The 15,840-nt window shown below is 55.8% G+C and overlaps 1 protein-coding gene across 5 annotated transcripts; it reads right to left on the minus strand.

The window, feature by feature from the left end:
* Positions 1 to 261: 261 nt before the first annotated feature.
* Positions 262 to 15,133, minus strand: MAFF (MAF bZIP transcription factor F). 5 transcript variants are annotated; one of them, XM_025398080.1, is made up of 3 exons: positions 14,805 to 15,133; positions 2,887 to 2,953; positions 262 to 2,360 (listed from the first exon to the last, which is right to left on the minus strand). In XM_025398080.1, the coding sequence occupies exons 2-3, from the start codon at positions 2,920 to 2,922 to the stop codon at positions 1,902 to 1,904; spliced, it is 495 nt and encodes a 164-aa protein (XP_025253865.1). In that variant the 5' UTR covers positions 2,923 to 2,953; positions 14,805 to 15,133; the 3' UTR covers positions 262 to 1,901. The 5 variants fall into 5 exon arrangements, with proteins under 5 accessions (XP_025253865.1, XP_025253866.1, XP_025253867.1 ...); XM_025398081.1 differs by having other exon boundaries at positions 14,779 to 15,085; XM_025398082.1 differs by lacking the exon at positions 14,805 to 15,133 and adding an exon at positions 13,911 to 14,199.
* Between the last annotated feature and the right edge of the window lie 707 nt (positions 15,134 to 15,840).

Here is a 15,840-nt window from a genome sequence, read left to right on the forward strand (position 1 = left end):
TGCTCCGCCAGAATGTAGCTCTAAATTTCACTGTGTTCATGGCTTTGTTTTCCCCAGGAGCTCCTGTGCTCTAAGCAACCAAAAGGAAGCATCGAAGTTTCAGCACCGCTGGTCTCTGTAGCCGTCTCCACCCCACCTCATACCCTGTGCAACAGCTGGTGATGTGCACTAGCCCTCCCCACCACCAGAGGCCCCAAGGGGTTCAAAGCAGAAACCCATTCTAGACACCCCTCCCCAACAAAGATAGTCCAGGATACACACTTATTCTCTGTGGAAAAAGAACTTGACTTTATTTGGAAAGTCTACAAAATACAGAAGGCGATAACTCGCTTGCTGTAAGTCAGGAAATAAATAAATTCTAGGAGCCGGGCAATATTTTTAAACTTTTTTTTTTTGAGACAGGGTTTTGCTGTGTTGCCCAGGCTGGAGTGCAGTGGTGCGATCTCAACTCACTACAGCCTCTGCCTTCTGGGCTTAAGTGATCCTCCTGCCTCAGCCTCCCAAGTAGCTGGGACTACAGGCATGATGAGCCACCAAGCATGGCTAATTTTTGTATTTTTTGTAGAGACGGGGTTTCACCATGTTGTCCAGGCTGGTCTCAAACTCTTGGACTCAAGCGATCCCCCTCCTTGGCCTCCCAAAGTGCTGGGATTACAGGTGTGAGCCACCGTGCCTGGCTTAAACATTTTTTGTTGTTGCTATCCGGCTTTCCCTAAATATAAGATAAAATGTGATTTATTTGCAGATATAAAATATAAAGTCCAGCTCAGGGCCATACGCCACTTTCCCCAGGGAACAGGAGCTCAGGCTCTGGCTGGGGAGAATAACTTAGATCCGTGCAATAAATAAACAGTGGGGAGGGGCAGTGTGGACAGTGTTGGGGGAGGGACTTGAGGCTGGGCTTCCCAGGAGAATGACAATCAAAGACAGGGGTCAGCCCCCACCACACAGTGGACACTGACAGGGGTCAAGGTGGTACCCTTCTTCTTAGGACCCCACTCCAGGCTGTAGTAGGACTGCAGGGTCTGTGTCCTTGTCTCCCTATTTGCCACAGCAGTCCATGGCCCCGTTTCTCTGACTGGCCAGCCCCTGGACACCCTGGCTGCAGGGACAGCCTAGGGCTGAACCAGGCCAACTCCTTCCTACTCTTCCATCCATGTCACCTTCTCTCTCCCTCTGCTTCTCTCCCCCTCCCTTGCAGCGAGTGGTCTCCCAGGCCAGGGATGCCCTCCCACCACCTTTCTGAGTCCCTGTCCACTGTCCCCCTGAAAACCATGGCTGGAATGAATCTTAGGGCAGCAGTGAGGAAACCCAGGTTTTGGTCCCAGCACAACCACTAAGTGAAATGTGACCTCGGGCCTGTTTCCCCATCTGTGAACTGGGTTTCACTAGTCTTCCTACCCACTCTTTTAGTTTCGGAAGGTCAGGCACGCCCAGGCCTAAACCAGAGGTGGAGGCATCTCTTCAGTGCAATTTCTCAGCAGGACGGCCCGTAAGTCACAGCCAGCCAAACCTAGCTCTGAATCCTGGGAGGGTTTGGAGGACATATTGGCACAATCAGAGCAGTTTCCAAGATGAGGGGTGCCCTCTTCTCCCCCAACAGCTGTTCTCTAAGCCGGCTCTGTATCTCTCAATCTAAAAAGGCTAAACTTTCAGCCAAGGGCGATCCCAGATCCAGACCTCTGTCCCATCCCCAACCTACCAAAGTTCCCCTTCCCAGGGCCATGCGGTCCCAGTTTTGGGGGCTGCAAGAGGAAGACAGGGCCCATGGAGGGAGTGTGTGTGCACCAAGGGGCCAGTGCTGCAGAGAAATGGGGCCTGGGCACAGAGGCGGCGCTCAGGCACTTTGGGGAGGGAGCTGGAGCCGGAGGGGCGTGGCTGGGGCATGGCGGGGGCGGGCACTAGGAGCAGGAGGCCGGGCCGTGGGCGGGGTCCGCTCCAGGGGCGGGGCCAGACCCCGAGCCCGGGGTGGACTTGACGATGGTGATGACGCTGGCTGGCGCCACGAGCGTGGTGGGCCCGCGGGCTGCGGCCACAGAGCGCGCAAAGCCCTGCAGTGCCTCGCACTTGCCGCGCAGCGCGTCGAGCTCCAGGCGCATGGCGGCGTTCTCGCGCGCCAGCTTGTCCACCTCGCGCTCCAGCTCCGACTTCTGCTTCTGCAGCTCCTCCTTTTGGCACACGCGCTTCACGCGGCAGCTGGCGGCGTAGCCGCGGTTTTTGAGTGTGCGGCGCCGCTGCTTGAGCCGTGTCACCTCCTCGGCCGAGAGCCCGCGCAGGTGCCGGTTCAGCTCGCGCACCGACAGCCCCATCAGCGCCTCGTCCGACAGGTGCGGCGTGTTCTCGCTCAGCTCTCGCTTGATCTGCGGGCATGGGGAAACTGAGGCCCAGGGACTGGGGACGGTGCCCCGCTCCACACCTCGGTGTTCCTCTTTCACCGCCTTAGCCACCGAGGTGGTGGTTGGACTTGATCCAAAACCCTGAAGGGTAGCAGGAATCCGGGAAGGGGAAACCAGGCCAAACTAGGATCCGGACACAAAAGGAGGCCACCCGGGGCTCAACCTGAATTCTAACCTAGCGCCAAGCCCTGGACTCAGCCAGAGAAACCCAGCCCGGAAAGCACCTTTGAATGCCCCAGGGGGCATTGACTCGATGGGGAAGGAGGATGGAGAGGGAAGTGACCTACCCCAGGGACATGCAGCCTGTGACCAGAGCCGAGGCCTCCTGGTCCCAGCCTGTGGCTGTGGCCCTTCCCTTCGGCATCATGAAGGCCTGGTGCCTGCTGAGCCACCCAGGGGATTCCAGGAAAGAAGGGGAAGTTGGGATGACGAGGCTCTACATGGGCAGGGAGGGAGGGCTTCACTGGGTTAACAGAGGCTGCCTCCTCACCTTTAGAGCTTTGCTGGATAGGGGATCCACAGACATGTTTGCAGAAGGTGCCCTCTGGGCTGCAGACCTAGGGTAGAAAGGAGGTCAAAGTCACCTTGTTTTGTTTTTGTTTTCCCATTTAGAATAAAATCCAAACTCACTACCTTGCCATTCAAGGCCTCTGCTATCTTAGAACTGATTCATACCTGCCACCTTCCTCTCTCCACATTGCTCCACAGGCCTCCTTGAATGGCTCCTTCCAGCCTCGGGAGCTGTGCACATGCTGTTCTCTTTACTGTTCTAGCTCCCCATGATGACTCCTCATCATTTAGGTGTTTGCCCAATGTCACCGCCTCAAGAGATCTTCTTTGACCATTCCGGCTGAACGCCTCTTTGTGTCACATCACATAACCCCGCCTATTAACCCTTGTAACAGTCACCTCTTCTGCATTTCTTGTGCTTGGTTCCTCATCTATGATTTGTTTCTCCTTCCCACTCCTCCTCCACCAAAACGGAAGCCCATGAAGGCAGAGGCCTTGCCTGTCTCACCATGGCATCAATATGCCTAAATAAGTGCTTGGTATATAGTAGATGGCCCAGTAAGTGTGCACCAAATGAATAGATGTCCCTCTCCTGACCATTCTTCCACATGGGGCTTGGACATGTGCCTTTGATTTGATTTTTCAGGACTTTTTTTTTTTTTTTTGAGACAGTCTTACTCTGTCGCCCAGGCAGGAATGCAGTCGTGCGATCTCGGCTCACCTCCCGGGTTCAAGTGATTCTCCTGCCTCAGCCTCCCAAGTAGCTGGGATTACAGGTGCCTGTCACCATGCCCAGCTAATTTTTTGTATTTTTAGTAGAGATGGGGTTTTGCCATGTTGGCCAGGCTGGTTTTAAACTACTGACCTCAGGTGATACGCCCACCTTGGCCTCCCAAAGTGTTGGGATTACAGTGTGAGCCACTGTACTCAGCTGATTTTTCAGAACTTTTCTTAAAGTATAACCTACATACAGAAAAGTACACACAGCATATGTGCACCAGTAAATGCCTTTTTTTTTTTTTTTTTTTTTTGAGACGGAGTCTCGCTCTGTCGCCCAGGCTGGAGTGCAGTGGCCGGATCTCGGCTCACTGCAAGTTCTGCCTCCCGGGTTTACACCATTCTCCTGCCTTAGCCTCCCAAGTAGCTGGGACTACAGGCGCCCGCCACCTCGCCCGGCTAGTTTTTTTGTATTTTTTTAGTAGAGACGGGGTTTCACCGCGTTAGCCAGGATGATCTCGATCTCCTGACCTCGTGATCCGCTCGTCTCGGCCTCCCAAAGTGCTGGGATTACAGGCTTGAGCCACCGTGCCCTGCCAGTAAATGCCTTTTTACAAAGCCCATCCGGCACCCCATAAGATACAATATCAGCCAGTCCCCTCTCTCCCCAGGCCTCCTTCATCTAGACCTCTGTTTTGGAAAAGCTTTCCCAGCTGCCTGGGGACTGCCCCACACTAACTCAGCATGCCCTAGGCAGATGAGGCAGCCATCCCTAGACCACTGAGGGCCTCTCATCTCCTAATCCCCCCTCCCACACGCCTGACAGCCGCATGCTCCTTCAACAACTATTTATTGAGAAGCTACTCTTTGCCAAACATGTAGTTGGTAATGGGGAGACAAAGGTGAATAAAACTCGTGGAGGGTCAGTGGTCATTGCTCTAGGCTGGAGAAGGGGACCAACTCCCAAAGGCCCCTATAAAGCAGCAGTCCGCTCTGTCCCAAGCTGATAGGATCTACTCCGCCATTCCTTGTGAACGTGAGTTTTCTCATCTGTCTCCAAGGGGAGGGGGCAGTAATAAGAAGCCAAGGAAAATGAAGGAAGATAGGCTGGGTGCAGTGGCTCACGCCTGTAATCCCAGCACTTAGGAGGCTGAGGCAGGCAGATCACCAGAGTTCAGGAGTTCGAGACCAGCCTGGCCAACATGGCGAAACTCCATCTCTACCAAAAATACAAAAATTAGCCAGGTGTGGTGGTGCACACCTGTAGTCCCAGCTATTCGAGAGGCTGAGGCAGGAGAATTGCTTGAACCTGGGAAGTGGAGGTTACAGTGAGCTGAGACTGCGCCACTGCACTCCGGCCTGGGTGACAGAGTGAGACTTTATCTCAAAAAAAAAAAAAAAAAAAGTAAAAAGAAAACAAAGGAAGATGTTTTGTGATCTGAGGTGTAGCATCCTATAAACACATGCCATATCGGAAAGAGCATTACCCAGTTTGGTGGACAGCAGAGGGCAAGAGGCCAGGTCCAAGCCCTGATTCCTTGAGCTGTCTGCAGGGCTGACCTCACAGGTCAGCTCAGCCTCTGACACATTCTGGCAGGACCGAGGTGTCTCCCAGGGACAAGGTGGAGAAATGAAAACTACATGGACCTTGGTGCCAGACACACCTGGGGCCTTTTGGGGGTGGTCTCGCTCACTAGTTGTGGGGTTCTGGTAGGTTAGCCACTCTCTCTGTGCCTCACTTTCCCCCTGGGTGACACAGGTAGCTGTGTTAAGTCAGCTCATGTCACGCCTCTCTCAGGACCTTCCCACGGCTCACTGGAGTAAAGCCAGAGTCATCACCATGGCCCACAATGTGCTGCAGAAAGTGATCCCCAGTGGCCGGGCACGGTGGCTCACACCTGTAATCCCAGCATTCTGGGGAGGCCAAGGTGGGTGGATCACAAGGTCAGGAGATCGAGACCAGCCTGGCCAACATGGTGAAACCCCGTCTGTACTAAAAATACAAAAATTAGCCAGGCGTGGTGACGGGCGCCCGTAGTCCCAGCTACTCAGGAGGCTGAGGCAGAAGAATCACTTGACCCCGGGAGGTGGAGGTTGCAGTGAGCCGAGATCACACCACTGCATTCCAGCCTGGACGACACAGTGAGACTCCATCTCAAAAAAGAAAAGAAAGTGCTCCCCAGCATGTCCTCTCCGACCTCAGTCCTGCTTGGCTCCCCTTTGCTTCCCCTGCCTCAGCCACACCTGCTGTTCCTCAACACAGGATGCATGCTCCTCTCCAGGGCCCTCGTACTTGCTGGTCCCTCTGCTGGCATTTTTTTGTTTGTTTGTTTGTTTGTTTTTTATACAGGGTCTCACTCATTCTGTTATAGGCAGGAGTGCAGTGACATGGTCAAAACTCATTGCAACCTCAAACTCCCAGGCTCAAGTGGTCCTCCTACCTCGGCCTCCCTAGTAGCTGGAACTACAGGTGCATGCCACCAAGCCTGGCCAATTTTTGTACTTTTTGTACAGACAGAGTTTCACCATGTTGCCCAGGCTGGTCTTGAACTCCTGGGCTCAAGCGATCCTCCTGCCTCTGCCTCCCAAAGTATTGGGATTATAGGCATGAGCCACCGCTCATGGCCTCTGCTGGCATCTTTGTTCCCTAGATAGCCACAAAGTTTGCTCTGTCGCCTCCTCAGGTCTCTTCAGACCTCATGTTCACTCAATTTAGAATTTGCAACCCCTGATACACACACAGACACGCGCGCACACACACACACACACACACACACAGACTCCCCATGTTCCTTCCCCACTTCAGGTTTTCTCATGTATAATTATCATGACTCACATATATGGTGGGTATTTGTTCAGTGTCTGTCCCTCCCAGCCCTCCGATTAGAATGCCAGCTCCATGAGGGCAGAGCTTATACCTCATTCACCGTGGCCTCCCTTGTGCCTAGAAGAGCGCCTAGTACCTCGTAGATGCTCAAGGAATCCTTGCTGAGTTCTCAGTGTGACTCAGGCCGAGGTGGGGACAGTCCAGGGCTTCTCAGGAAACTCCCCAGCCCCTCCCGGCCCACACAGTCAGGGGGTCTGGCAGCTCGGAGGGAAGGAAGGAGTGGGACAGAAGGAAGTTGATGCTTGCAGAGATCCCCTGATGGGGCAGCCACTGTGGCCCTTAAGCAGGAGAGTCTTAGGAGTCACACAGGTTGCGCTGAGGGTAGCTGGGTGGACCCAGAGTGCCAGGTCAGGATCTAGGCAGCTCTAGACCCCTGTGTGGATCCATGGTGAAGACCAGTGGCTTCATGGGGTGAACCGTGAGCTGCAACCCCCACTGCTGAACATGCCGGCTTAGCCTGGGCTCTGGCCTCAGTTTCCCTGCCTAGCACTTCAAATCCTAGGGGGCTCAGGCAGGCCCTGGCTGCCCACCTAGGTCTCCTTGGGGGCCTCTGTGCACTCCCATCCTACCTGGAAAAGTCGTATGAGATCTGTGGGCTACCTGACCTTTCAAACACTATCTGGAGATGTTTACATGTCAACCTCACTGATCCAGGCCTTTTTTTTTTTTTTTTTTTTTGAGATGGAGTCTGGCTCTGTCACCTAGGCTGGAGTGCAGTGGCAGGATCTCAGCTCACTGCAACGCCCGCCTCCTGGGTTCAAGAGATTCGTTCTGCCTCAGCCTCCTGAATAGCTGGGACTACAGGCGCCTGCCACCATGCCCAGCTAATTTTTGTATTTTTAGTAGAGACAGGGTTTCACCATATTGGTCAGGCTGGTCTCGAACTCCTAACCTCAGGTGATCCACCTGCCTCGGCCTCCCGAAGTGCTGGGATTATAGGCGAGAGCCACTGCGCCCGACCCAATGCAGGCCTCTTAAGTGGCCACACTCACTGCCCTACACACACCTGGGGAGGTCCCAGCACGCCTCCCTGCTGCCCTCAGCTCATCCCCACACAGCAGCCAGACAATCTTTGCACCACGTGAATCTGACCATGCCACCAACCAGATTAAAACTTTCCATGGTTCAGCTGGGCAGGGTGGCTTATGCCTGTAATCCCAGCACTTTGGGAGACCAAGGCGGGCAGATCACGAGGTCAGGAGATTTGAGACTATCCTGGCTAACACGGTGAAACCCTGTCTCTACGAAAAAATACAAAAAAAGTTAGCTGGGCGTGGTGGTGGGCACCTGTAGTCCCAGCTACTCAGGAGGCTGAGGCAGGAGAACAATGTGAACCCGGGAGGCGGAGCTCGCAGTGAGCCGAGATCGCGCCACTGCACTCTAGCCTGGGCGACAGAGTGATACTCCGTCTCAAAACAAACAAAACAAAACAAAACCAAAACCTTCCATAGATAGTTCCATAGATAGATAGTTCCCTACTATCCTAAGGACAGAGTCCAGACCTACCCTCACAGCACCCCAGGCCCTGTGTGTCCAGCCCCACGCCCATTTGCCACCACTGCCACCTCCACTCTGCTGCAGCCACACAGAATTTCTTTCGCTTCCTCCCAACCGCACTTTCTTGCCTCTGAGCCACCTCCCACCCCATGACATCTCTCTCCCCTTACTCCCCCCTACATTGGCAGACACCTACTCATCCTTTTGCCCTGGGTGTAAACATCTCCTCCTCCAGGAAGCCCTCCCTGATCCTTAGGACTTGTTAGGCACCCCTACCCCTGTGTGTAATGGGTTGTGTTTCCTTGCTGTCTCTCCACCAGACAGGGAGAGGCTGAATCAGCTCTGGGTGCTTGAGGCCACCCATCTCAAGACCTGGCAGGGAGCAGGCACTGGGGAAGGGTGGATGGGCGGAGTGTCTGACACCATCACCCAGCTCGTCAGTCCAAACCAAGTTCCAAGCTGAAACGTCGTTCAGTACCTCCTGGCCCTGTCTCTAATTCTTCCTCCTCTCCAGCTGCTTCCTTGCGCCTGTTGGCAGAGCCAGTACAGATGCTAGGAGAATGGGAAGAGAACAGAGGGGATCCCATCCACGTGACTTTGGGCCCAAAGGTGGGGTGTGGGAAACAGGGAAAGGAGCACTGGATTGGGAGTCAAGCTTGGGTTTAAGTCCCATCTCTGTTTTCTCAGGCTGTGTGACCTGGGGTGAGCCACTCCATCTCTCTGGGTCTCCACTTTCCCATTTAAAGGATCAGAATAATACCTGCCTCGCAGGGTTTTGGTGCAATCAAGTGGTATACACTGTAGAGGTCAGTGAGCACCTGGGAGGTTAGAATTGCTGTCTGTCCAGGAGGGGTCAGGCCTGTAGCCAGCACTGGGGTTTCACTCTGATTCAGCATCTCCCAGCTGGCGGCAGTCACACAGGGAACTGCAGGAAAGGCCCTTCGAGGCCATCAGGTCCTGCCTCCTCACTTGACCCAAGGGGAAGTAGAGACCCAGAGACGGGCATCACTTGCTTAAAGTCACACAACAGGTGTGAATGAATATCTGCAAAGGCCCAGGACTGAAACCTGGTCCCTTCACACCGTCATCTCCCTGGTTCGCCCAATCCTGAGGTAATGCCCAGAGACGGCAATAGAGTAGTCCAGGCTCATACAGCCAGCATGGGGTAGAATTCAGGCCTGAGAGTTCAAGACCAACCTGGGCAAGATGGCTAGACTTCATCTCCAAAAAATAAAAAGATTAGCCGGGTGCAGTGGTGCACACCTGTGGTCCCAGCTACTTAGGAGGCTGAGGCAGGAGGACCCCTTGAGCCCAGGAATTCAAGGAGGGAATGAGCTGTGATCCTGCCACTGCACTCCCTGGGTGACAAAGCAAGACCCCGCCTCTTAAAAAAAAAAAAATTAGCCAGGCATGGTGGCGGGCACCTGTAGTCCCAGCTACTCGGGAGGCTGAGGCAGGAGAATGGCGTGAACCCGGAGGTGAAGGTTGCAGTGAGCTGAAATCGTGCCACTGCACTCCATCCTGGGCGACAGAGTGAAACTCCATCTCAAAAAAAAAAAAAAAAGATAGCCAGGCAAGGTGGCTCACGCCTGTAATCCCAGCACTTTTGGAGGCCAAGGTGGGTGGATCATGAAGTCAGGCAATTGAGACCATCCTGACTAACACGGTGAAACTCTGTCTCTACTAAAAATACAAAAAATTAGCTGGGCCTGGTGGCACACGCCTGTAGTCCCAGCTACTCAGGAGGCTGAGGCAGGAGAATCGCTTAGAACCTGAGAGGTGGGGGTTGCAATAAGCCGAGATTACGCCACTGCACTCTAGCCTGGGCAACAGAGTAAGACTCCGTCTTAATAATAATAATAATAATAATAATAATAGAATTCAGGCCTGAGGCCACATGGAGCCACTCACCTCTTCCCTGTGTGGCCCTGGCAGGGCAACCTCCCTGGGCCCTGTTTCCCTAGCCCTGTGAAGATAAAGCTGGATTTGCCGGTTTCCAAGCCACCCCAGCTCTGATTCTCCGCGATTTGTGTTGGGCCCCCTAGGGATATGATTTGCAAGTGACAGCTACGTGTCCAGGCCCCCTTGCCAGCCGTTTGGGGAGCTGGCACGTGCAGTGATGCCTGGGCCACCTGAGCTACACAGACCCAATGGGAGAAGGGAGGCCTCTCCCCACGCAAGTTAATCAACTGCCCGTTGGGTGCTGCGGCTGATACAGAACCGCAGAGGCACAGCCTGGCCTCATGCACAAGTCATTTTTCCTGGATTCCTTGCTAAGTGGTAATGATCATAATAATCTTAGTGTGTAAAATGTAAGAGGCTTAGGCAAGGCTGGGCACGGTAGCGCACGCCTGTAATCCCAGCACTTTGGGAGGCCAAGGTGGGCAGATCATCTGAGGCCAGGAGTTCAAGAACAGCCTGGCCAACATGGTGAAATCCTGTCTCTACTAAAAAAAAAAAAAAAAAAATGCAAAAATTAGCTGGGTGTGGTGGCGCACACCTCTAGTCCCAGCTACTTGAGAGGCTGAGGCAGGAGAATTGCTTGAGTCTGGGAGGTGGTTTCAGTGAGCCAAGAACAAGCCACTGGACTCCAGCCTGGGCAACAGAGCGAGACTCCGTCTTAAAAAAAAAAAAAAAAAAGAGGCATAGGCAAGAAAGATCACCTCATCTCGCCATCATCCCACTATCCACAAGCAACAGAGACATCACTAACCACACACAGCACCAGTTCCCAGTGAGGCAGGACACAGCCCCTGAGTCTTTCTCAGCACAGAACTGTTTTCTCCTGGGCTTGGACACAGCCTCAGAATCCTCAACAGTGCCTCCAGACCAGGCCCGAGAGATGGAACGGAGAGATGGAACCATCAGCCGTTCCCTACCCTTGATAACAGTGGAAGCTGGCTGCATTTGTAAATACCCTCAGGCGCTAGGAAGGTTTCGAACCTGCTCTTCCCCCACTCCTCCATGCCCTCCTGTCCCAGCCTCAGCCCCCTCAACTGCATCCTGGATGTCAGCTGAGGCACCCACGTTTGCCCAGGAATGTCCTAGCTCAGCAAAGTCAGGCAATCACAGAGGGAAACTCACAAGAAGGGGGAACTTTCTGGTAACCTCAGGCTTTCCGCAGGCAACCCCAGGCCAGGGGCTGCCAAGGGGCCTGGGTCCTCTGCCTTTGCCAGGCTGGCTGACCCTGGGCCTGAGAAATAGTAGCTGATCCAATCCCCTGTTAGGCACCGGAGGCAACCAAGCCACTGTTTGGTAGCAGTGGTGGACTGGAACCCAGGGGTCCTCTCTCTTCTATTCCGGCCACCACCGCCTCTCCCTGGCTTCTTCCCTTGGAAGCCAGCAGAGCTGACCTCCAGGGTCTGCAGGTCCATGGCGTCTTCTGGAGGCATAAGGAGAGAGGTGACTCTTGAGGGACTGACAGCTGCCTTGTCCAGTCAGCAGCCACAACCGTCCAATGTCCCCCTCCCTGGCCCCAGCAGTCCACTCCAGAGACATCCTGTAGAAGGCCCACCCGCTGGCATGGGCTCCTCTCTGGCTGCTGAGCCATTTTGCTTGCTCTGTGAGGACAGAGGGAAAAAATGTGTTTTCCTAGGTCTTGGCAGCCAGCTCTGCTGGAGCCGCCTCCCTGCTGGAAGGGGAGCAAGGCTGGGAGAACCCAGCACCACAGAGAAGCAACGGCCTGGGGTTCCAGCCCTAGTTCTGGCACCCTCTCACACTCGCTGTGTGGCTTCAGGGACAGCACTCCCTCTCTCTGGGCCTCAGTTTTCCCAATATGCCAAACCTCCTCCAAGTCTAAGGTACCTTCCAACAATGACTATCTCCGAGTTTAGAGTTTCAGATTCTGGCTCAGAGCTCCAAGACCACCAGCAGAATGGAGGTAGGGAAAGGAAAGTGGTGAAGGCTTCCTGAAGGTGGGGGCATGAGATGCAAACTATCAGACTATCAGACTAGCCCTCTTCTCCACCTGCACAGCCACAGACCACTTCCTCTTTCATCTGGACCATGACCACAGCTGCCTGCTCACCAGCCTCTTGCCTTGCCGTCTGTCTCCAATCCCCACCATTGATCCTCCTGCAAGAGCTGTCAGAGGAATCACTACTGACACAAACCCATGAGCCTGTCCGTGCTTGGCCCACTTCAAAACCCTGCAATGCCAGCCTCCCCGCAAGCCCACACAGTAGGGTCCTCAGGCCTCAACCATGTTCCTGTCCACTCTCTCCCAGGATCATATGCTAACAAATGAATGAACAGATAGCAAATTCTACTATCCCTGAATGTTTCCCAAAGGGACAAGCGGGCAGTGCATGCCAGTGTGTGTGAGGGAGGAAGTTGCCTGAGCCCTGAAGGATCTGCTCGCTTTTGGGAGACTGCTTCAAGATTCCTCCAGCCTCTGCCCTGGCTTCCTGTTTCTCTGGGGTTCCCAGGCCTTTTTCTGCATATGTTGTGGAGCTCTTCGAGGACAGGGATCCAGGGCTCATTCATTCAATCAGCAAACATCCGAGAAGCACCCATTGTGTTCCAGGCTCTGTGCTGGGCCCTGGAGACCCTGAAGTGAATCACAGTTCCTGCCTTCAAGGGCTTTGCAGACAACCACCACTCTATTAGACTCAGTGCACTAGTCACCTCCCCAGGGAAGCCTTCCTTGATTGCCCTGGCGAAGTCAGAGCACTGTTATGTACTTTCAAACCACAGTGACTTCTCCCTCACATCACCCATCTCAGCCGTGTTTTGCATTTACTTCTGTGGATATTTCTTCAACTCTGTGTCCACTGCTCAGCTGTAAGCTCCCAGAGGTCAGTCTCTGGATCTGGTCTGTTCATCTCATCCCTGGCGTCTGGTCCAGGGCAGGGGCCCAATGGCAATGCAGGGCCCAGGGGTGATTCAATGGGAAGTTAAACCTCTCAATGCTAACTTTTCATCTGGGACTGAGTCAACCAGCCACTTCCCCTCATCCCCTGACCCCAGGCCCTACTTTGGAATGTTTCCTGCCCAGCTTTCAGGGTGGGCCTATCTGGCTCCTGTGCTCCTGGCCCCAACCCCCCTGACTCAAACCCCACCTACTCTTGGGTACCCCCAGCTCCTGGCATGGGGCAGTTGGCTCTTTCTCTTCCACAATTCACCTGGAAAATATGCTGTCTGCAGTCTGAGACTTCCAGAGCTTCCCCCTTCTACCCACCATCCTGCCATCCTGGCTGTTATCTAGTTCCAGTGGCAGATGGGAACACTGAGGGTCTCAGCGGCTGCAGCAGAGCTCACCCAGGGTTCAAAGATCCAAAGTAAAAAGATCATTGGTTCCTCACACTAGGAAGTTCCATTGCTCCCCTCCCATGATTCCCTAGCCTGTGGGTGGGTGGAGGGGGAAGGTGGATTAAGACCAAGGAATCTCTAGCCCCCAGCCCATCCTGCAGGCTGCTACAACAAACAGGTGCTTTCTGCAGGGCTATTGGGTGAGTGGGTAGGTGGTGGCTAGGTCAGGCCCCACCCCTCGCTCATTAACCCTTCGTGCAGAGGCCTATCCCCACTGCCTGCTGACCCTGCCTGGCCCAGGGTGAGGACTCGGGGTCTGCCGGCTGGCTCAGAGCCTCAGCTAGCTTCCGGCGTCCAGCTGTAGGTCAGTCTGGTCTCACTAGTCCCACTTGTGAACTGAAACTACCAGGAGGGCGGAAACCGGCTCCACCCCATCCTCCAAGACCTAGCAGGTACAGCCTCCAGAACCCGGACTACCGAGAAAGCCTGTGGTCCTCTCCCTGCCCCGCACCTTTGCGGTCAAGGTTTTCTGGCCCTTCCTGTTCTCATGGGACTGAGGGGATGGGCAACCCTGGGAAGAACGAGAGTACGTTGGGTTTTCCCTCCCTAGGGAGCCCCAAAATCTGGGGGCAAGAACCTGGGCTCCAACTCACTTTGTTACCAGATCCACCAGGGTGCCAAGCGGGGGTGGCTCACACCCCTCGCTCCTAGCTTAGCTGGGTGGGATCTTTGATACCTTGCCCCACCCTGTGGCTGCGGGCACCGGCTCTGGGCGGGGGACAAACACTGGGGTCACGTGGCGGAGGCCCTGGGAAACTCCGGGGAGAGCGGGGACCGGACAGCCCTGGGTAGTAGGACTGGGGAGGCCCAGGCCAGAATTCCCAGACCCCGTGTGAAGACGCATGGGTCCGCTTCCTTCGCTCGGGTCCTTGTTCCGCGTTTACTCCGGTGGCCAGCCCAGGGCACGCCCTCTCCGAGGTACACACCGCTGGTGTACAGGCCCCAGGGAGCGCGCGCGCGGACACGCACACAAGCACACACGCGCACACACAGCACAACAGACACACGCCCCCCGAGGTACACTGCGCACGCACGCACCGGGCAGGATACCCAGGCCGCCCGCCAGGGAACACACGCCCGACCGCCCGCCCTCAGACGTAAACAAACCGCGCACGCACCGCCCGCCGGCGCCGGGCCAGGGCCTGTTCCCACCGAAGTCACGTAGGAGCACAGCGCCCCCGCCCCCGCCGGGCGGACGCTGAGATCGCCAGCCTGCGCTGCCCCTTCCTCCCCGGCGCCGCCGCCTCCCCGCCCGCGCCCCGGGAAGGGGCCCCGTCTCCACCCCGACTCCACCGAGCTGGCCTCGGCCCCGTCCTCGGCGTCCCCGGGACGGCCGCTCCCTTCTCCCCGCCCCGAGCCGTCGGGCGATGGAGCCCCGGGAGCCCCGACGGATCGGGTCCCGGCGCCCACCCTAGGCGCGTCCTGGGGCGGGAAACCCTGCCGCCTCGGGGTCCCGCGCACCGCCCTCCTGGCCCCGCGTTCCTCACCCGCCTCTGGGCCCTCTTGGCCCGGCGCACTCGCACGCGCGCGTCTCGCCGCTGTCCCGGCCGCTGTCCCGGCCCGCGCTCTGGTCCGTCTCCCCTCCGCTCTGAGCCGCAGGTCGCTCTGAACCGGGCGCTCTGGAGCGCCGCGCTGAGTTTTGTTGTGGGGAGGGCGGCGCAGGGGGCCGAGGCCGCGCGGAGTTGTAAGGCGAGCTTCCCGGAATTACTCACTCACAGGATTCCTTTCATTCATAAAAACCCAGTCATGCGGTGACGTCACCGTCCCGGCTGCCCTCCGGCCAGCAGCGGCCGCCTGGTCCCTCGGCCCCGCCCCCTTCTGACCCCGCCCCCTGGTAGCCCCGCCCCCGGGGCCGCTCTGGTTCCAGTGCTCGTTGGGTGCGTTCACGTGACACGTCGCGAGAGCCCCGTGGGTGTAGGTGTCATTGGCTCATTTTGCAGTCAGTGGTCCTGGCCCTCTTCTTTCGACCTACACCTTCTGCCTTAATGATCTCATCCAGTTCCGTGGCTTTAAATGACATCTATATGACCATGAGCCCCAGGTGTGTATTTCCAGAGCGAACAGCTTCTCTGAGTTCCAGACTCATAGCCAGCTGCCCACTCTGCACCTCCAGTGGGTGTCAGATGGGGACTGCAGAGGACTCGGCCCAAAGACCGCTCCTGATGTCAGCCCTACCTCCACTCCCCTGCCATCCCATCTCAGCTGCTCAAGCCAAAACCTGGGAGCCTGGCTCCATCCCTCACTCTCCCTTCCTTCCCACCTCAGGACTCAAGCTAGCGGTGTCTCCAGGTCTCCTGCATAGGACCACTTCTCACCACTTCCAGTCATGGCACCTGGTCTCAGCACCATCAGCTTACCCAGACAATGGCAGCAGCCTCCGGATAGATAGGATCCATAGTTTGCCTCCAAAGTCTTTCTTTCTACACCAGCCAATGTTCTTCTCAAAACAAAGCTCAGGTTGTTTACACACCTCCTTTGGCCACTTTCTCTCCATCCACTGCTCTTCGGCTACAGTGCCCTTCT

Source organism: Theropithecus gelada, chromosome 10 (assembly GCF_003255815.1).
Source record: "Theropithecus gelada isolate Dixy chromosome 10, Tgel_1.0, whole genome shotgun sequence".
Classification (NCBI taxonomy): domain Eukaryota; kingdom Metazoa; phylum Chordata; class Mammalia; order Primates; family Cercopithecidae; genus Theropithecus; species Theropithecus gelada.

Coding starts and splice junctions, on each gene's coding strand:
- MAFF (XM_025398079.1), bottom strand. CDS start 3,094: ATGTGGAGAGAGGAAGGTGGCAG. Junction 2,954..3,071: donor TGGAGAGAGGAAGGTGGCAG/GTATGAATCAGT, acceptor TTTCTACCCTAG/GTCTGCAGCCCAGAGGGCAC. Junction 2,361..2,886: donor TATCCAGCAAAGCTCTAAAG/GTGAGGAGGCAG, acceptor CCATGCCCGCAG/ATCAAGCGAGAGCTGAGCGA.